Here is a 21,009-nt window from a genome sequence, read left to right on the forward strand (position 1 = left end):
ACCTACATCCATCCATACGCTCAAAATTATCCAATCAGTCTGGTTGAGATCGATCTTTGCGAGCCGTTTTGCAATAAGTTCGATTTATTCGCGTCAGCTCAGACATAATGACTAAAGAAGAGCATGTTTAGTTACTTATTAACTTTGTCTTGTGGTACTATAGCTTTAAACCATATTCTAGCTATATACGTATAATCTGAGTTTTTTATTTTATTTTCGCATTTGGTAGTCTGTCTGACTGACTCACGGGAAAGAGGTTTTAATTTGGGTCCCCGGCCGTGTGGTCCTCCTCCTGCCGCTCTAGCTGTCAATGGCCCCGCACCCCGGCGGCCGGGCTCGACCGGACCTGCTCCGCCGTACGTACGTCCAGGACCAGCGCCGTGTGGCGACACCGCTGCATGCACGGCAACCTACACACCAGCAGCAAGCTCACGTACAGCGCCTGCGTCGTCGTCGCCCGCCGCCATGAACAGAGAGACCTGCAGTGACGCGCTGCGACGTTCCTGTTCTCTGACGGCGCAGGCAAAGAGGAGAGAGCTCGACACAGGCCACAGCTGCACTGCAAGCAGCCATTGCCCATTGGCGATTGACAAACAGCACAGCAGCCGCAAATCTTACGGCCCTTCCATCGTAGTACTCATTTTCTCCTATCCTCCATCATCTGTACACTCGTCTACACAGCACCTTACTTCAGTACAACGACGACGACAGCCATCAATCCACGTGGCAAGGGATGGGGTACAAGTGGTACAAGGCACAGGCACCAGCCTTGTTACTGCCTCTTTTACCTCACAGGACTACCAAGCATCTCTCCTCATCATGCAACGGTTTCAGGCCGTCCACCACCCTCCAGCCACTCTCGAACAGAACACAATACACACGGCACGCACGCACGCACGCACCAGCCAGAGACTGGCTTAGCCACCGGTCATCATCTCCTTGGTTCTTGATGGATATGGATGCGCAGGGATGAGTAATGGATGGCGCATGGCTAGGCCTTGGGGATCGAGCGCGACGACACCCCGTGCAAGAGCTTTATGAACCCCAGGAAGCTCAGCTTCCCGTCGGCGTGCCGGATCCAGTCCTGGAGGACAACGTGGAGAGGCACCGACGGGCCAAGCCCGAGTTCCTGCCAAACCAAAGCTTATCAACGTGAGCGACGCGATGTCCAGTGAACCCAGTTGTTTGTCTCAACAGATGGATGGATCGGAGTCGTACCGATGCAAGCTCTTCGATCACGATGGGCCGGTTTCCTTCCTTGTCGAACAGCTCGTACGCACGCCGCGCGTGCTGCTCCCACGTCTCCAAGGCTTCCATCTGGTAAACGCTGATGGCGGAAGCGGCGAACTCTTCGAAGTCCAGCTTCCTGTACTGAAGAGTGCACACCTAGTGCCGCGACGAAACGCCAGTAAGCGGTTTGTTTGAGACATCTCATGTACCAACACTACTTAGAACAGAAGGTAGTCTGGGTCTCCGGGGGACTTACCGTGTTAACAAAGTCAACAACCCTAGAGTCCTTCATCGCGTCAGTGGAGTTCTTCACTAAAGCCTGCACGTTCCATTTACCTTTGAGCAATTGCATAGGTGAAAGAGAATATATATATATATACACAGACAGTGAAGCGCGAGAAACGTAAAACTAATTACTGACCGATTTCAGATTTTGCAATGAGATATAGCCGTTCTTGTTTGGGCCCAGCAGTTCAAACTGCTCCCTTACATAAAAGAGTTGGTTCGTCGTCAGCGTCTTGGCTAGGGCCTGCAGAATCCATAGAAATGATTAGCTGTGTAATACCATCAACTCAAGGTATGCAGAGGGAACATTCATCTACAGACCAAAAAGTGAATCCTAGTTCCTAGGCGCACTCTTTCTAAGGTTTGGTTACATGCATACCCTCAAAGCGGACTTCCGCAGCGAAGACGAGCTGATGTAAGCTCTCATTAGCTTATAGATGATCATATCCAAAGGAACTTTCACTTGTTGAGCATTACGGATCCACGGATGGCCTGCAGTCATCGTTTATTTGAGCGAACCGTTAAGCACCTTCACAGCAGGGTAGCGGCGTGCAACAACGCGGAGCTAATCTTGCACTTACTCAGAGCTTGCGCGGCTGTCATCCTCTTGCGGTAATCCTTGTTAAGAAGCCTTTTTACGAAATCTTTAGCTTCAGCTGTGAGAGTGGGCCATGGGGCCTCATCGAAACTCGGTTCCGCCTTCAAGACAGCCCGGAAGATTCCTGACTCCGTGCGCGCCCAGAAAGGTCGGCTCCCGCATAGCAAGATGTAGGCGATTACTCCGATGCTCCACATATCTGCCTCAGTGCCGTAAGATCGGTGGAGCACCTCTGGAGCAACGTAGTATGCACTTCCAACAATATCATTTAGTCTTTCGTCTGCAGAACATAATGGTGGCGTTATGACACTGTGGCTGTTTAATCTGGCAAGGATAAACAGTACACATGAATCCTCATGTAACTAAATGAGACTAACCTGGCTTCACAAAGTCAGACAGGCCAAAATCTATGACCTTCAAGGGAGAGTTTTCGTCCTTTGAAGAGAAAAGGAAATTCTGGAAAAGGGATGCACAAATCACCATACATGAGGAAAAAAGGCGCTGACTCGGCAATATTAGCACCATGGAAATAATAGCAAATATACGGGAAAACAACATAATAGTCATGGTATCCAGTGGCAGTCTATGTTCAGCACCAGTGTACAATTTGCCAAAGTTTCCCAGACCCTACCTCCGGCTTCAGATCACGATGAACAACACCTTGAAGATGGCAAAATGATACGACACCCAAAATTTGTACCATAACAACCTTTGCATCCTCTTCAGAGTACTTTCCACCCCTGGAAAAAAATCAAATCACAACCTTAGCAGATTAAATCCTTAGATAAGTTGGAAATTATTTTAATGTTGGCTCTATAGGTACCTAGCCAATATCCTGTCCAGCAGTTCACCTCCTTTACATAATCTGAAACATAAGGAAACAGGTGAGTAGGCTCAAGATGATCAAGTAACCAGAATTGCATGTGTGCACAATATTATTGGCCTGCACAATGACAATGGGCCAAAATGACTAGACTATAACCAAACAATCCATCACGAGGATCTACATCTAAGGGGACATGTCTCCGAAGTTTAAACCTCCTATATATACAGGAACGAGAACTTCGGCCAATGAACACAATAACATGTGAGTACAGAAGATAAAAAAAACATTCGGTACTAAAAAAGGGTGTCAACTTACTCCATAACTATATACACGTTATCTTCATCCTCAAAAGCATCGTAGAACTGCACTAGGTTACTGTGACCTGTCAGAGAACTCAGTATTCTCACTTCTCTTCTCACATCTTCAATGGCGATAGCTGTTGTCATCTGACAGAGGATTTATTGAATGAGAATGTTGAAAGGCTTGAGCTTAAATATGGGATCACACAAATTGCAGAAAACAATTAATTAATGGTAAACGGACAATCCAACCATGAACATAACCGACATATAAAGTACATAGGAGTAATTTTAATAATCATTTTGATGTGATTTAGAAAATGGATTAGCAGTTAGAGAATGCAACTAACAGTCTAAGATAAATAGTCATCTTCGATAATGATAGCAAAATGGGTCAACGGGAAAACAAGAGTTGGCATACATATGCAGATCTCAAAGCACAAATAATGGTCTCAAGCAACCTATCCAACAACCAATGCTGTTCAGCTCAATATTACTACAACAGTGCACTGCACAGGCAATAAGTGATCAATGATAGATGCATTATAGATACCACGAACTAAAATGCCTCTTGCTGGCATCATACCTGCAAGACACCAAATAACCAAAAAGAATAAATCAAAGTGCAAACCATTCAAACTCCTGAAAGAAAAAAAATGATCTTATAAGTGCCGTTAGACTTCACTTTCTTCCCACATCAATGATTTTGCTGCACCCATTTTCTACAAAGAATGAAACAAAAACCGGTGTTGCTGCCATCTTATGACTGACAAACACCATGAGAACATGGAATATGAGTAGCTGTGAGTGGGGCATTACAGCATTACATATGAACAGGACTGCCAGCTTTGCTCATAAAAGCACCGGGCTGGCCGGGGATACTGAGCCTCTACAGGGTCTTAATTGAATGACCCCTTGTATAATTGTAGGGAGGCGCATAATGAGTGAACTCTTCAAGGGAATTAAAGCATCGAGCTGTGTTTCAACAGCCCTGCTCACTTTTGACCTACAGATCTATCCAAGGGGATCATGCGCTTCTATCTGTGGATGCAACATGAGGGAAGATTGGAAGATGGCTGGTCACGGCAGGGGGAGGGAAGATGGCAGGTCTCGGCAGGAGGCAGCTGATGGCGCCATGAGCATGGCATGAAGACAATCAATGCAGGAGGCAATCCACATCCAGATGGAGGAGGCTCCTCCCCTGTGATGGAGGCACCGCATGAATGCCATACCAGCGCGACGAGGTCACCCTGCCACCAGCTATCACGAGCACCCCGGGAGATATTAGAAACCGAAGGGTTCCTAAAGTTGCCTCCTTTCCATTAATCAGTTACTAAGTGTGCTTTAACCCAGCTTGATTAGTAACGTTCTACCAAATTGATGATGACACATATCCAGCTTTTATTAAGTTCCTAATTCTACTGCTTGAAGCAGCAGTGTGAAGGAACCGAACTAGGATCCAAGACCACAAGGATGCCAGCATAGAGGTGAAAAAATGCAGAATCCAAATGCTGATTCTTGGTCAACACATATAGAACTGCAGACGAATTTAAAAGTCTGGATCTTGACGACAAAACTGAACATTGCAGCATGGTGTAGACATGCTGGAATCCAACCACGCAGGAATCTGACAAAAAATTGGTCAAACATGCAAAATGCAACTGGACGGGGACAGCAAAGAATGCAAAGTGCAGAGACGTTGTTCAACGACCAAATGATACAAACAGCTCGAGAACGAGACATGACAATGGGCAATGGTATGAACCATGAAGATGTGTGTCGAACCTTGGCCTTGGGGATGACTTTGACGGCGACGTCCTGGCCCTTGTGCTCGCCCTTCTTGGCCTTGGCGGAGCACGTGTAGCCGAAGTGGCCGCGGCCGATCTCCTCGCCGAGGTCGTACTTAGCGAAGAAGTGCTTGGAGAAGCCGAAGCTCTTGTCCAGGCCGAGCTCCGGCTCGCCGCCCTCGGGAATGGACACCTCGTTGGGCTTGACCGAGCCGTGCCGCCGCGCGAGGAGAGCGCGGATGTGCTTGGCAGGCGACGGCGGCGGGAACGGGCGCTTGAGCCCGCCGCGCGCCGGGGTGGACGAGACGCTCGAGTTTGCCGGCGAGCCCTTGTAGCTGGACGGCGGGAGCGGGCTCGGCAGGTAGAACGGGAACTTGGGCTGTTTCGGCGTGCCTGGCTTCGCCGCGGGCGCCGCCGCCGACGGCGAGGTCGCCCCGTCCCCGCCGTCGCCCGCGCCGGAGGCTACGTGGGGATCCTCCTCAGCCTCGGCCTCCGGGATTTGCGTCGGCTTGCCATGGCAGAGCCCCATGGACCGGATCAAGAGCTGGAGGAGGGGTCTAGCTCAACGACGCCCAACGGCCCAATTGAAGCAAAATTTCCTTCCTCCAAGAAACCAGGCAGCGGTGGGTCACAGCGGCATCTTGAATTCAGCTGGAGCTGCCCGAGAAATCGACCAGAACCGGTCGCAAGGGACCCCCCCACGGCCTCCAAATTCTTTCCTTGGACTTGTAGGGGAGCAACAAGAGCCGCGCCAATACCAGAAAAGCAAGGAACCGCCTTGAGGCGAAGATCTCGCCCGAAAACTTGGAACCCCAAGAAGAGAGAAACCAGGCCAAAATCCTTCCCCTGCAGTGGCCACGCACAGGGCGCAAGCGCAGCGAAATGCCACAGGAATAGGATATGGGGAAGGATGGATCAGGCTCTCTATCGCGCACAGCGCAAGAACTTATTCCTTGGTTCCCGAAGTGACCAAACAATTGGAAAAGCTGGAGGCTTTGAGCGAAAGGCTCGGATCAGAGCGGAATGGGGGCGGCACTAAAAGAAACAACTGGGCGGGCGAGTGAATCCTGTGTCGATTGGGAGGGGGAGAAAAAAAAGGGGCGGAGGAGGCCTCGACTAGCTTTTGAGCTCTTTTCTTTTTCTCCAGTTTCTTTTGGTCGTCTCCTCCCTCCCTTCTCTTTTCTAGCCCTGTGTGTTGTGCTGTGCTGTGCTTTGGTGAGGGGGAATGGGGTGGTGGGGTTGGGGTGGTACAGCACAGCCCATGGTGTCATGCACTTCTTTTGTTCTTGCCTTGGTTGCCATCTATTCACCACTTTGCTGCAAACCTGTAACTATGACTCATGTGTATGTGTTTACCTGAATTCCCTGAAAATTGTTTCAGCCCCTCGGAACGTTGCCATGAAACATGGTCCTCAAAAGCAGAGGCAGGGGCTAATATTTACCACTACAATTTTTTTTCAGCAAGAATGCCAAAACTTGTTGTAAACGACGGTTCTGAATCCTAATAATGTTCTGTTGCTTCATTGCTTGTTACAGAAATATAGGCAGGGTGAGAATTTGTGGCGCTATCTGACTGATCTCACTGTTACTGTAGCCTCACCCGAAAAGGCCACGAGAACAGGCTGTCCTTGTGAGCTCCTCCAACAGAATTGAGCAGGGGTGGAGGAGTAATGGAGGCTTCAATGCTGCTTGCTGAGTAAGCCAGTACGCCCCCACCTTTCCTTTCCTTGTGGTGCTGTTGCTTCGTCCATCGCCTCCGCGAAGCAAGTTGACTTGGAGACCTGGGTTTGGGATCTCCGATTCGCTCTTCTTCTTCTTCTTCTTCAGATCTGACCTGGCCGCTTTCTCCTGTCACTGTTGATCTTTCGTCAGAGATTTTAACTAGGGAAGCTGCCATCTTTTACTACTAGAGACTACCGGTTCCTTAGAATTTTCTAACGAGGCAGGTAAAAATCTGGAAGATTTGTATAAGATTATCCAGACGTCAGAAGGAATAACAACCACTTTTTCCGATAACTCCTGTGGTGCTTGATGGCTTTGCGTGCAGTTATCGTCGTGATGGCCTCATGGGCCGTCACACTGCTGTGCAGGACAAGAATTTAGTTAGGTCCCGTTTGCTTCTTTTCATTTTGAGTAATTGAAATCTTATTAATAGAATAGACTATTTTTTTAAATGTGACATTCCACCTTTCCAAATTTATTATATAAGTCTATCTCAAATTCATGGGGTGAGAGATAAAAATTGATTTTATAGATTTATATAGTATTTTTCTGATGCACAACTTATAACACACTCTTTTACTTGCTTCGCTATAACATAAATGTAGTATATAACTCTCTCTCATATAATTTAGGATAATATACAAATATATTATATATATAAATATATGAACTTAATTAGTTTTGTCTAAATTATAATTATTAAAATAAAATTCAATTCCAACGAAACAGACGGGGCCTTAATGTTTTTTTCCTTTCTTCTTTGAGCTAGCTAGGTGTTAGTGTTACAACTAAGACACTGTGAGCTTAAGGACTTCTAATCATCCTATGAAACAGTGTGGTACTACTACATTCTCTCCACTCATTTATTTCATTGTAGCAGTGCCTCCACATGGGGGGTTGAGTGACCGGCTGATTGAGAGAAGCTGCTTCAGCTTCACCTCCAAACAATCAGAAGGAACAGGCAGGTTCAATGGAATTGTCCAATCCCATTGTCCTCTCTGCTGCACTGCACACTCGCATAAACAACAACAAAAAAAAAAAAGAGGTTGGAGTCAGTATTATATGCATGTTGGGACTAGGGCTGCCACCACCTGCTTAAAATTTCAGGTTTTGGTCCATCCAACCAGCATCGCCAGCCCATGGCATTCAAATTCCCATGCTGCTGCCACCTGACAGTTTCCCGAATTTTGCTTTGCTCAATAGCTTGTGCAAGTACTCTACAAATCACTAGCTGTACACATCCGATCAGGCACTAGAAATCAAGTGGGAGTTTACATGGGTAACTGAAACAGGTGGGAAGCTAGTGCTTGTTGGCCGGCTGTTGCCATTGCTGGCATGGAGCACTGTGTGGCACCACACTCACCGAATCCCAGATGAGCCAAGCAAATAGGGGGCCCCTCTCTTGTTGTAAACAAGCAGCCAGAGAATATATGTGTACATATAACTACCAACTTTGCTTTCATCACCCACTAACTGCTCAGGCAAATAGCAACATCAATTTGCCACAACGCACTTCATTTCTGGACGCCAACTTGAGAATTTGCAGACTGAAAACTGAAAAAAAGGCGTATTTTGTGGACAATTCAGTGGTTGAGAAATAAAGAGAACGACTGTATCTATCTGTACTACAGACATGCAGCATATATACATATGTAGCAGTAGTGCACTAGAAGCTATGTACACAAAAAATCATGACTTTTGTTCTTGTTTTGCACTCTGCATTGATCCTTGGTCCAGCTGATCATAAGATATGGATTTGGCACGGTCCAAGATACAGTCTTGCTCCGATTCCCTCATAAAATAATGCCTTTCAGTTGGTTCTGGTTCCAAGTTGTTTGTGCAGGCCTAGACCTCATGATTTCGAGCTCTGAGAGTGCTAACCTGAGCTTTAGGCAGCAATCATTTCGCCCCCAAAAGAGTCGGCATATATTTGTACTCAGTGAAGTTTGTTGCTAATGCTCAACTTCGGCCCAGTTCGTTTCCTTCCAGAATTATATAATTCAAAGCACCTATTAACTTACTTGTAGATTATCATAATCTAGATATCTAAATTATATAATCCACTAAATACTCTGTGTTGTTTATTTACCTCTCAACTTATTTAAGGTGGATTATATAATCTAGAAGGTAAATAAATAGGGCCTTCGAAATATGCTTCCGCTCCCAAATACATCTTCTAGAGCTTCGATCTTTTTTTTAGTTTGATTATTTTTTAAAAAAAAAAGGAGCACCAAAATATTATCATTATGTACATTATAAAATATATTTTATAGTGCGCTTGCTTGGTGTTATAAATATTGATGCTCTTTTCTATACACGATCAAACGTAAAAAAAAAATGGGTTTAACTTAAGACAGCTCTAGAAGTTAACAGAGGGCGTATCCTTGTTTCTGAAATCTTTTGGAAACCCTGCAATGATGCTTCTCATCTCTTCAGCTTTCCTAAAATTTTCTGTTTCAACAGCACAGCAGTGAACTTGCATCTACGACTGCGATCATTTTGCTTGCATATTTGCATGTATCTGTAATTCCTCAATACTGTCACATTCACACCTATGTATAGTATGTATTTTCTGTCATAGCAATTTTTTCCACCGTGTGGAAGGCCTTGCAAGAGAAGCAAAGGCATCAAGAAAGGAAAGCCCCTCCCCCTCTTAAAAAAAACAAGGTAGTTGGCCAAGGATATAATATAATAAAGATACAGGAACATGGGCTAACATGGACCAGGGGCTACTTTCATCACATTGCAAGAAATCTCATTTGCAGATGAGCCATTCAATCCTTCTAGATTACACATAAGGTCCTCCTCCTTTGGTTGCAACTATTTCAATAAAGTATCGAGTACATATTAAAAAGCAATCATGATCCATAAGAATGCTAATAATCTTTTAGAGTAAAATCTCATTAGCAAGAGTTTATATATACGAAGGGGCAAGCGTACTTGAGACGATTCATCTCTCCCTATGATTGCGGGCGCTCAAGATGTCGTCGTTGTTTTTCTCACTACACTTGTGGTGCTAGTACACCGACATCACGATATTTTATTCTTGCAGTGTGGATACAGTGGAGAGATTGTTGATGTTGTCACGATATTGATCAACAACAAGCTTGAGGAGCACGAGTGAATATATTGCTATTGTTGTTGGTATGTGAGAAAGTTCAACTACTTTCACTATATCAATGTGTCCTTGTTCCATTGCACTGCACGTTTAATGGTAACGAGCTATGGTTCTCTACTATATGTTGTCTTGGTTGAACGTGGTAGATATGCTATCGTATAGCATATATGCTTCGTACAGTGGTATCAGAGATAGGTCATGCACAAATCTTTTTTAAATGGTTTGCATATAAACGATATGCCTACTAAATTAAATCTACTTTTGCTTTGGTTATGGCACGAATTAAAATGGATGTTGTAGTTGTCGGTATAGTTATATAACTTGTTTGCCCTAGCGACTAAAATCACCATTGAGACATAAGATCAATTTGCCTTCCCTCGTGGCCACTCATACAACTTGCCCCTACCATCTGAATCACTATCAATGCAAACAATGTGTATCTTTTAGGTTGGAAAAGGCAACATATCCATGTTGGATGCATTGTTATCGTTCTGCATCACACTATTGTCAATATGATTGATGGTAAAATAGAGACATTTGAAATGTTTCGGAATCAACTTAATTTGATTAATCCGATGAAATTTTTATAGTCATTTCATTGATGTGATCAATAAATTTTTCAAGAGGTTTTAGGGCCATTTGTGTACAATGCATAAATTATTTGGACAATCCCTCTTCGCACACGCTAGTATCCAGTTCTACACCTAGGTTTTATAGGGAATATTGTGACTAGCATGATCCAAAGATAACAAACGCAAACGAGACTTACATCATAATAAACGATCATACTATCTCATATTTAATATGATCATCTGTAATATTTGTACTTAATATGATAGGATACCTTTCCTCAGAGAAATTAAGAGTTAATTTTGGTTGAACGTGGTAGATATAGCGTGTAGCGTACACATTTTTCTATATACATATCATCATCAATGTGGCATTCTCCGCTTTCATTCCCATTTTGTGTAGTAGAAAAAAAGTGGTTAGATAGTCCAAACAGGAAGCAATCATGCAGCGTTACAGCAGCAAAATTATCTGCTAGTGGTTCCTGCACAAAGCAGATCGATGACGTCTTAGAGTAGAAAGCTACCCACTTCCTTTCAGTAGGCCATTTTCACTGAGACCAGAAGCTATCCAATGTATTTTTTTAATCTTAAAATAAGCCATCTCCAATATTAAAGTACTGCCTGTGGTATTATTTAAAATTTATGCACTACAATTTAGCAAATTTATCTCTTTTCAGGACCTGCAAGTAGTGAATAAACTTCCACCGCTATGCAAGACTAGTTGCAACTTGCAACTACACATCAGCTGATGGAGTCCAGTGACTAGTAGTAGCTGATGAGATATAATTTCATATTTGGTCTTACTGCCATAGGTCGTTCAGTCAATGTCTCTACACTACCTTACTACCAAAAACCCGTTAAACAGCTAATTAAAAACCTAACACTGCTACCAATTCAGACGACCTAGCTAATAAACAGCTACAGGTAGATTAAACAAAGCATGCATGAACATGATCAGGCATTAAAATCCCAACTGAGAAGACGACCTAGCGATCTACCTGTAGCTTTTCTCTACTAAAAGAGAACTCTTTCTGTTAGGTGTTGTAGCTGTACAGACTAAGGGTACTTCATCACAGAGGAAGGAGGGTAGTTGTCCATCCTGTTGGACATGTACGCAACTACGTGTATATATGATATGATATATTCTTGTACAGCAGTACAGGAGAGGGAGGCACAGCTCATATGAACTTGCACTGGGACCCATTCAAGTGATGAATTGAAGAAGATATGTTTAGTTCTTCCAGCCAGTCCTAAACAAGCTCAACTCATTGACCTGTTATATTTATTTGCAAGCTGCCACGGCAGATGGTTGAGTTGAGCACTCCAGTCACTGGTGACTACCAAACTACCAATGCAAGAACCATAGGAAAATGGCCTCACGCCATGTCAAATTCTCCATCCTGAATTCAGTGGCCTTGTTAGTTGCACTGCTAAGCACAGCAAGAAACGGCAAAGATCACTTTTCAAGTACTTGTAGATCGTTTGAGCCCCACAGGTTTGCAGTGTGAAGGTCACAAGTTCATCATCACTGTGGCGTCCATGCCATGCCACTGTCGCCTCCAAAAGCTCACGTCCGAATCATACAAAATTTTCAGTTCCCCCAATCATCTTTTCCACATAATTTATGTCGATGTCCCCAACTTTTCCGTCCAGAGGACTCTGGTACATGAGCAAAGACCAGGTTTGCTAACCTTTTTGCCCAACCGGCCGGCCGCGGGCGCCGGCGAGCCGGCCGGTAGCCTTCCTGTCGCTATGCCGGCCGGGGCCAGATGGATTTTCTTCATGCCAACCTCACCTGCAAAAATAAAAATAAAAAATAAATAAATAAAATGTATGCATTGTGGTGGCCTGGCCTGGAGCCCTGGTCCAAGCTGGTAGAACAGCAGGGATGCTGTCACCGGCACACCTCATTCTGGTCACCTGTTATTAAAATACTACCTCTCCACAAAGTAACCAATAGATGTTGCCTGCGATGTTGATCAGATCAGTCAGTTGGTATTTGGGCATCAGAGTTCGGTGCCTACTTGGCTACTTCAACCAGTAGCCAGCCAGCTACTGGCGTACTGCATGTACGTGCGTGCAGGGATTCTCCGTGCATGTACGGTATGTATCCCTGACAAGAGGGAGGCTGTGTGGCCATTATGTGGGACAAGACAACCATGCATTCAATTTGCAATGCAACACTGTATTGCTTGCATGGCTTTGTTACCGTCAGTCAAGAACTGTAATGCAGAGGAACCGGTATAAACAACGAGCATGTTTGTTCCGGTCTTCCGGGAGGCAGGCATGTGCCTTGCATAATGTAATGTAATGGCATGGAATGGAATGGAATTCTCCTCTCATGTGGATTATGCACCCCCAATCATTGGCCACCCAATCAACCTCTCTTTAGTCTCTACGTGTTTTTACGTGCTAGCATGCTCTGGGCCTTTTGCAATGGAATCTCTTCTCTGCGGGCCAGTAGTCATGGAAAGCGAGTAAACAATGGAAGAAACCTGAAACCAATTCAATGCTGCAGATGCAACAGTCTCTGGTGAAGATAGAGAGATCTCATTGCTGCTCCCTCCCCTTTTTTCACTTTTGCTTTTTAGGCCCAGTACCCTCCAGTAAGTTTTGCTCTTCTTTTTGTGCACCTTTCTTTCGTATCCTTTCAGGTGCTTGGATGGATGCAGCCCTCTTTCTTGGCATCCTCCTCCCCTTTGACCTCACCTCCCAGCATCGGATGCGCTGTAAAAAAAAGGAAAGGAAAGGCTAAAAAGAAACTCATCAGTTGTAATGCCGTTTTCTTGCATGATCATGAAAGGCACAGTTCTATATATATATATATATTCAGTGACCATGAACACCCAGGTCACGTGTCAGTTCCCGAGATTATACAGCGAAACAATGTCCAGATGCATCTTTAAATGCGTTAGTTGCAACATCTTATTAGTTGGAGTGCTGTTGAGCTCCCAGGCACGGGTACACATCCGGGCCCCAGTTCCAACCTCCCGTCGCCCAGCCTGTGGACACGAGTAGAACCAATCAATGAAAACGATATGCATATCTATCATCACTCTTCATAAAAATTTTTTTGGCATTGTTCAGCACGAGGTCACTCAGGATCAGACCCGTTCAGCCTGCAGCTCATGCATCACTGACAGTCCTGGTTCATACGGAACATGGCCACATACGGCAGGAGCTCCCATTTCAGGCTGCGTCCAAGAAAAGCCGAAAAAACTGTGGCACTGCGCCTATGTGACAAGGTTGTCTCAGGGAGGCCTTGACAAGCTGTCGCAGCAAGCTTACAAATATAGCAAGGAGCCAACAGCAGCAGGCTAGAGAACAAGGCAAAAAATTGGAACCATGCTACATGGGACATGTGTTGAAGGGGGTGCTGAAGGTTTCTTCTGTTCAGTTGGTGCTTACTTACATGCTACTGCACCAAGCACGAAAAACTCATGGTAATCCAGAGCCTTTTACAGAGTTCAGACCAAGCATCTGCAACCCATACATGATGGCACTGCTTTCAGCAACTCCTTGTCACAGGAACTTTCACAGTCTGGTCATCTCACCGATAGATAGATAGATAGTCCGAGAAAGTTGTAGCACGCATCTTACATCTTATATATTAGCTTAAAGGATGGAGCAGTTGAACAGTAGAAAGCCACACCAAATGGGCGCATGAATCAAAGACCATCATCGGCTAATGTTCTTACTGTGGTGCCTCCTCCTCTACAGAGATACAACTGACACAACTCCAGCTCATCATGATGCGGAACTTCGATTTTCCCGCTAAAAGGAAGTTACACAGGACTTCATGACGAATAACCACTCAAGCACTTCGACAAAGGAGAGTCGAAGGACGGACTGTCATTTCAGGGTAATGTCAAATATGACTCCTTCAAGATTCGAGATGGTTGTTCTTGTTCCGTTCACTTCTTCAACACGCATTCCATGCTTTTCAGCTTCCTTGAGTACTAGTGCATCCATGCTAGTCATCAATGAGAAAGAATTAGCTTAATGAAAAGCATGACCAAGTTTGTATTGGAATTAGAACCAACAAAAAATAGAGATAGCCCAATTCCTCCCCTAACTGTCCTGTAATGCAGTCCTTTTTAACAGTACATTCTGGACATACCAAACAATGAGTCTAGAGTACGCAACCAGTTATAGTAGTTGTCAGTAAACGATAATATAAACTACTGCAAGCCAACCAATGTATGCAGTTTGCTCATGAATGCAACTGTAAACTCAATTTTACGCACAAGTGCAATGGACAAACAATTGCAGAATATCTCTGACAGGTAACAAGCTGGGAATGGGTGACATACGAATTGTTTGCCTGTGAACCAGGACTTCTGTTATTGTATATACCATTCTGAAGTAAAAACTTCGCTGCAAAGTACATACCTCTTCCATTTTTAGATCCATGGTTTATGGATTAATATAATGTTTCAGTTAGTTGGAGATGCTATGTACTTCTCCCTGATTTGTTTTCTCTGAGGTACTCAGGCACATGTACTTATAATCACAATTTTCTAATCTAATTGATTTACAAACTTGACAAAAGAGTATTGTCATCTTAGCTACCTTTTTGTGTTAAGTGGACAAGTGGTTCAAAACTCCACGTCTAAAAAAAACTGACCCCTGCAGAAAGCTTCCCCCCAATTTTTTCTTTACGAAAAAAATCTCAAACCACAGGGTCAAGAAAAGGCAACAAATCCAAGATATTAAATAGCTCAGGGATTGCCTTTTGAGTACAGGGAGTTCAACTCCCGACCGTAGGCCCAACACTAACTCCCCTACCACTGCACTATGAACACGTTCTTTTCGAAACACTATGTCATAATGGCATTCTGTTAACTCAAGCAAATATAAATAAATATAACTGGAAAATTATACCAAACCCAAAACATATGAAAAATTGTCACCTATCCTTAATCATGTACTAGACAAAGAAAATTCAACTTAGACATTACAAAAACAACAACTAAGAAGTCAACTGTAATTGATTACAGTTCGGCAATTGAGACAAACACTGAGTTGATCTCTAAAACATGGAAATTATGACGAACAGTATTTGCGGACAGTTTTTATATGCCAAAAAAACCCATCTATTCAAATATAAATGAGAAAAAGACAATAAATAGAGAAAATACATACACTTTAGTTCGGGATACATAAGCCAATATGAATCTGCATTTACCAGCTTGAATACGAACAATCCTCTCTACAGTATCAAAGAGGCAGGAAATGCTAGATTGCTGGAAGCTTTCTGCAAGTCAAGGTCCACAAACTGCAAGGGTTGCTACATATCAAATGAATGGAAGACAAAGGCCAGAGCCTTAAAATAAAAACAGTTAAGTAGGAAAATTTCAAGGATATAAATATCAGCTCCAAGAACAAGATCAAATCCACCAGGATGTTTTTCAATAATACCGCTTAAATGATCTGAGTTTCCCCACTCTAGTTTCTCGGCTGTCAACACTGCAATAGAATTACAATTATAGATCTCATTATGAAACACATTTCAGTTTCTGTGAATGTTGAAGTTAAGGGGTGGCAACCTCTAACCTGCATGTGCATTCTCAGAACATGACTGCAACTCTATATTTTTCTTTATAATCTGCAAAGTCAATCTTCAGTATAAATATGTGTAGCACTTGAATTGAATAATAAGGAATGATGCAAGTATAAAAGGTAACTGCATCATTTATGCTCTACCACCCTTCTAGCACTTCATTCAAGACAGAGACAGTACACTGGACACAAAGGTATGCAGTGACTATTGCCATACAGATTGCCACATGTCCTTGTCTATCTGTTGTAAACTGTATGCATTTATCTAAATAGACAAAATTGCTAAAACGAAAATCTCAATGGTACTTCGTTCTATAATTTCTGTATGAAGCTATGAGGTATCAGTGAATGAATTCCTAAACAATTGAACCTTGCCTCCAGAACTTCATCATTGTGATCAGTCAAGACAACCTCCTTGCAGAAACGGCTACACAATATGCCAGTAATGCCTACAGCAAGTCATAATATAGTCAGCTTTCATACGACCAAAGACTCGAGGGAGCACGACAGTGAATTCTCTCACCAATCCCAGATCCTAGCTCAACTACTGAACATCCCTTCACAATTTCAGGGTGTTGAGATAGGTAGTTGTTCATAAGGACTGCCCCTGGCCACACTAACTGTCCAGTAAGATCAAAATCAGCTGCATCAATCATTAAATTGCCTGTCAGTGGCGCTGCCATGACAAGGAATCAATGAGAACAGGCATCATATACTGCGAGGAATCTACCAACAGAATTAATGCTGTGATGTTGAGGCTTAAATAAAATCATCCATATCATCACAGAACCAGTGGAACGGGACTTTAGAAGCCAAAATTTATCTTTATGTTGACAATTGGCTATAAAAGACAGCATGAAGGGATTGAACAAGACATAACAGTCATCTAGTGACAAGAAATCCTATTATTTGTTTAAACACGAGGAATGTGAGGCTTTTGGTGTCCCCATATAGAGTACTGGAATGACAGGAGGGGTTCTCATACAAGGTAAGGTAAAAGTGGTCCTTCGTCACATGATTCATGATTGTGTAATGAACATCCGACGTTGCTGCTATGAAAGCCAAAATAAGAAAATGAACAAAAACACCTGTCACAACAATATCTCGAGCACCACGACATCGAAACAAGGCAACAGGGCATAGCATATGCATACTACAGGCTCCAGTAACAGCCGATTCAGCAAATGAAACAGCAAGCGCAGAATTTATCACCGATAACTGCATCCACTGTACAAGCACTGCAGGATCAAACAGAACAGTTGTGTTGCCGGTAGCCATACCAGAAATGGGTGAACATATTGAGCAGTAAAATACTGCACTCTATCAACCATACCCAGCGACCCTTATACTAGCTCCCCAGTACCCTGGCCTTGTACTAGCTCACGGGTTTCTTTGGAATTTGTAATAATAGATGGTTTAGTGCAAAACCCTTGCAGCTAAAAAAATACTCCTTAGTTCATGAAGCTAACAAATGATAGTAGAACAACTCCACAACCCATTTTACAAAACAAATCCATTACTGTGCAAGGAACAAATCTATGATGAGTAAGAAGCACTGACTGGAAGCGGCGCGGAGGCAGAGGAGGCGCAACTCGTGGGATCCGAAGGTGAAGGTCGTCATCTCGTAGCTGCCCGCGTCGACAAACCCAGCAAACGAAACCAATCCTCAGCTCTCCACCACGCTAGACCACAGAACGAACCGACGGGTAACGGACGACGCGCATACCTGCGGTCCACGAAGAAGGAAGGATCCAGGCAGACAATGTCGTCCTCCTCTTCCTTCTCCTCCCGCTTCCTCAGGCTTCCGGAGTCCGCCATCGTTCGCCGAATTTCTCCGCGCCGCCGCCGCCGCCGCCGCCGGCAACAAGACTACTGCAGTGGAGGTGCCGCGGTGTCACTCCCAACTCCCAAGCTTAACCCACCTGCTGGATTGGGCCGCTGGATAAATGGTCCGTGGGCTTTCAACGACACATCAATAAGCAGAAGCTCATGCTTAGCGGGCTCCAAAACGCTTGACAGTGGGCCACCTGGATACATGAGGCTCGGCCCAGATCAGTTAACGAGGAACGTTCTAGAGGGCACCCGAGAGGCCGGCGCACGTTGCGTTGGCGCGGCGAACGATCTCAAAGGGGCAGGCTCGTAATTTTTCCGCTGCGCCGGCGTCTGTCCATAAAACCCTAAAACCTCCGGCTGATCGGTTGGTGTTGAGGCGAGTGGAAGCTTCGAGTTTTTTTTTTCTTCCTTTTGGCTTACTGCGCAAGAAGAAGGGTAACAAGAGGACGGCGGCGATGGCGAAGAGGCTGCTCCCATCTCTGAACCGGGTGCTGGTTGAGAAGCTGGTGCAGCCCAAGAAGACCGCCGGCGGCATCCTCCTCCCGGAAACATCCAAGCAGGTAGCACCATCGTCCGCTACGTTGTTTTTTAGTAGTTTAGGGGATTCAGTTTCCGGCGGGACGTTTAGATCATGGTGTCGGGCAAGGTGTTCCGCGCCGTCGCTTGCCGAACTGAAAACGGCTGCAGCAGTTGGGCGATTTGGATCGCTTTTGTAGGTTACCAATAGTTGTAAGCAGCTAAAAATTTCTCACCATGCTTCCTCCCTCTGGTGAATTTATGTATGTTTGGGTTGTGATTAGCTCTATGTTATTCAGATTGCTTGGTTTAGGCTGCCATTCTTAACTTTAGCTATAACAATTTTATCGTTCAAGCAGTCATGTTATGTTTTTTTATTAAGGGTAGATTTATATACTAGAGTACTTGTGAAATACTAGCATGTTTATGGCTACCTGCAGTTCCAAACTGTTCTGTCCCATTGTTTTGACCGCATTGTCTGTGGGATCTCAGTAAGATACATTACTTGCTATTTTCAAGTTTTTACCTGAAAATGTACCTCAGTAAGATACATGACTTGCTATTGTCTGTGGGATCCCATTGATTTCCTGTTTGACGGTATTTCTTGTCTTTCAGAATTCAAATAAGGATTTTACTTATCAATTAGCATTCAATTCAGCACTGTATTTTGGTGTGTTCGACTGGAGAAACTAATTATTGTGGGTGTAGAATCAATTCTCTGCTTGACAATGTTGCTCTTGTTGCAGCTGAATGCTGCTAAAGTGGTGGCTGTTGGCCCTGGTGAGCGCGACAAGGCAGGCAATCTGATCCCAGTTGCTCTGAAGGAAGGTGACACTGTTCTCCTGCCAGAGTATGGTGGAACTGAAGTTAAGCTTGCAGCTGATAAAGAGTAAGAAAACCATTCTTCTCTGTTTCAGTACGTACGTCGTGTTATACTGCTAGTGCATGATTAATTTCTCAATTAGGCACACAATAGAACTGTTGCACTTATAAAAAATGTCTTGCAGCTGTATTATTTGCTGTCCTATGAAATCATCAAAATATATGCTGAACAGGCAAACCCATGATATGATGTGGAATCATGATAGTGACTGTTTTAATTGTGTCAAATGTTGTGTTGGTGATAGGCTGTTTGATACTGCATGTCAACTATGCCTTTTGCGACTTAGAAAAAAAATGATGCATCTTAACCTTTGTTCGCTAACTGGCAACACAATCAGTTGTGGTCGCAAATACCAAGTCAACTGTTTGTTGGATTCTTATCATTGAAGATTGTTTTTTTCCTTCTGTTTAATGCCATTTAACCTCTTCTGAAAAATCTTCAGGTACCTCCTCTTCAGAGAGCACGACATTTTGGGCACACTTGTGGACTGATTCAGAGCATCAGCAAGCCTGTCACTAGTCGTTGGTTCTAGACTTCTAGTGTGAGATGCGTAGTATCAGATTCTGGGATCAAAATCCCTAAGAACTCTGAACTGTCGTGATGTCATAGATTTTGTGATGAAACATCATAATTGCCTGCTTCTTGTTGCAAGCGAACTTTTGCGTTTAAAATGGTTCCCTAATATTGTGTTCGCCACTCTGTCCCTGGTTGCAATGCTCTCTAGTTTACGTTGGCTGTTGATTGGATTTACAGTATGTACTTCTTATGGTGCACGGGATCGATTACTTGTGAACCTTTGCACAATCATCAAAGGCGATGTTGCCATGCTGCTATAGCGCTACTCCCTCGATCCCCAAAATAATTTAGGGAGTGTTTGGTTTCTAGAGAGTAATTTTTAGTTCCTTTATTTTAGTGCATAAATTATTAAATATAGAAACTAAAACTCTATTTTAATTTATGTATTGACAATTTAGAGATTAAAATGGAATAAAGTGGTGAGACTAAAAATTAGTTTCTAGAAACCAAACAACCTCTTAATTCTAATTTCGAAAATTCGTACAAGTCGAACTATCTTAATTTAAATTTGACCAACTTTATAAACTAGAATCCGTTTAGTTTGACTAACTCTAGCTTAGAATCGTGTAAGTCGAATTCTAATTTTATAGGAAAAAGTGAGAACATCTATAATATCAATTATTTTATGGTGTACCTAATGATATTGATGTGATACGTGGATTTTTTAAAAAAAATATTTGATTCAAAATAACTCTAATAATTTATTATTTAGAGACCGAAGTACTAAAAACATCAAAATTAGGTAAGATGAGATGTGGTGAAATGTGGTAAGGGCATCTACTCATGTAGAGCCTCTAGATAGGATTTTCCATATAACTAAGGGCCCCTTTGGTAGGACTTATTTTTCAGCTTCGGCTCTAGCTCATGCAAAAGTTGTGTCAAACACCTCCTTTTCAAATGGCTTCATAAGTGAAGTGCTTTTCCAAAATGAACTAGGGGGCATGAGCCAAAAAAATTGGCTCACCCGGCTTCAGCTCACGTCATTTTTGCACAATAGCCCTCCCACCAGTCCAAATTTTTTTTTGGTCCTGCCCTCAATCCCTAGCCACGCACAATAGCCCTCCCACCAGTCCAAACTATACAAGGGTCTTTCTGAAAACAATCTATAAGCCGTTTTGCCAAATGATTTTTCAGAATGGCTTTGACTCATCTAAAGAAGTGGCTTCACCTCGTGAGCCAGAGCCAAAGCCGTTTTAAGAGAAGCC

General features: G+C 43.7%; 3 protein-coding genes across 4 annotated transcripts; 1 reads left to right on the plus strand and 2 right to left on the minus strand.

Moving 5' to 3' along the window:
• Positions 1 to 646: 646 nt before the first annotated feature.
• Positions 647 to 6,161, minus strand: LOC100383313 (putative protein kinase superfamily protein). Its single transcript, NM_001175971.1, has 11 exons — positions 5,024 to 6,161; positions 3,255 to 3,385; positions 2,937 to 2,978; positions 2,745 to 2,853; positions 2,491 to 2,569; positions 2,097 to 2,393; positions 1,895 to 2,007; positions 1,652 to 1,759; positions 1,487 to 1,549; positions 1,219 to 1,386; positions 647 to 1,129 (listed from the first exon to the last, which is right to left on the minus strand). Exons 1-11 carry the CDS (start codon positions 5,552 to 5,554, stop codon positions 992 to 994), a joined length of 1,779 nt encoding a protein of 592 aa, NP_001169442.1. The 5' UTR covers positions 5,555 to 6,161; the 3' UTR covers positions 647 to 991.
• Positions 6,162 to 13,459: 7,298 nt separating this feature from the next.
• LOC100284298 (uncharacterized) lies at positions 13,460 to 17,911 on the minus strand. Of its 2 annotated transcripts, none has more exons than NM_001157193.2 (8): positions 17,723 to 17,911; positions 17,557 to 17,624; positions 16,520 to 16,639; positions 16,372 to 16,445; positions 15,991 to 16,042; positions 15,802 to 15,903; positions 15,580 to 15,688; positions 13,460 to 14,407 (listed from the first exon to the last, which is right to left on the minus strand). In NM_001157193.2, the coding sequence occupies exons 1-8, from the start codon at positions 17,812 to 17,814 to the stop codon at positions 14,287 to 14,289; spliced, it is 738 nt and encodes a 245-aa protein (NP_001150665.1). In that variant the 5' UTR covers positions 17,815 to 17,911; the 3' UTR covers positions 13,460 to 14,286. The 2 variants fall into 2 exon arrangements, with proteins under 2 accessions (NP_001150665.1, NP_001385905.1); NM_001398976.1 differs by having other exon boundaries at positions 13,874 to 14,407; positions 16,520 to 16,672; positions 17,723 to 17,884.
• A 235-nt stretch (positions 17,912 to 18,146) lies between these two features.
• Positions 18,147 to 19,967, plus strand: LOC100193174 (chaperonin). Its single transcript, NM_001138329.1, has 3 exons — positions 18,147 to 18,389; positions 19,092 to 19,234; positions 19,671 to 19,967. The coding sequence occupies exons 1-3, from the start codon at positions 18,285 to 18,287 to the stop codon at positions 19,717 to 19,719; spliced, it is 297 nt and encodes a 98-aa protein (NP_001131801.1). The 5' UTR covers positions 18,147 to 18,284; the 3' UTR covers positions 19,720 to 19,967.
• The last annotated feature ends 1,042 nt before the right edge of the window (positions 19,968 to 21,009 follow it).

Source organism: Zea mays, chromosome 7 (assembly GCF_902167145.1).
Source record: "Zea mays cultivar B73 chromosome 7, Zm-B73-REFERENCE-NAM-5.0, whole genome shotgun sequence".
Lineage (NCBI taxonomy): Eukaryota > Viridiplantae > Streptophyta > Magnoliopsida > Poales > Poaceae > Zea > Zea mays.

What these genes read in the sequence shown, in the direction of transcription:
- LOC100193174 (NM_001138329.1), top strand. Translation starts at nt 18,285, where the DNA reads ATGGCGAAGAGGCTGCTCCCATCTCTGAACCGGGTGCTGGTTGAGAAG. An exon ending in TCCCGGAAACATCCAAGCAG is followed by an intron (nt 18,390 to 19,091) that starts GTAGCACCATCG and finishes CTCTTGTTGCAG; the next exon opens with CTGAATGCTGCTAAAGTGGT. An exon ending in AAGCTTGCAGCTGATAAAGA is followed by an intron (nt 19,235 to 19,670) that starts GTAAGAAAACCA and finishes AAAAATCTTCAG; the next exon opens with GTACCTCCTCTTCAGAGAGC.
- LOC100284298 (NM_001398976.1), bottom strand. Translation starts at nt 17,814, where the DNA reads ATGGCGGACTCCGGAAGCCTGAGGAAGCGGGAGGAGAAGGAAGAGGAG. An exon ending in TTCTGAGAATGCACATGCAG is followed by an intron (nt 15,904 to 15,990) that starts GTTAGAGGTTGC and finishes ATTCTATTGCAG; the next exon opens with TGTTGACAGCCGAGAAACTA. An exon ending in TGTTCTTGGAGCTGATATTT is followed by an intron (nt 15,689 to 15,801) that starts ATATCCTTGAAA and finishes GACTTGCAGAAA; the next exon opens with GCTTCCAGCAATCTAGCATT.
- LOC100383313 (NM_001175971.1), bottom strand. Translation starts at nt 5,554, where the DNA reads ATGGGGCTCTGCCATGGCAAGCCGACGCAAATCCCGGAGGCCGAGGCT. An exon ending in AAGTCATCCCCAAGGCCAAG is followed by an intron (nt 3,386 to 5,023) that starts GTTCGACACACA and finishes ATCCTCTGTCAG; the next exon opens with ATGACAACAGCTATCGCCAT. An exon ending in CATTGCAAAATCTGAAATCG is followed by an intron (nt 1,550 to 1,651) that starts GTCAGTAATTAG and finishes TGGAACGTGCAG; the next exon opens with GCTTTAGTGAAGAACTCCAC.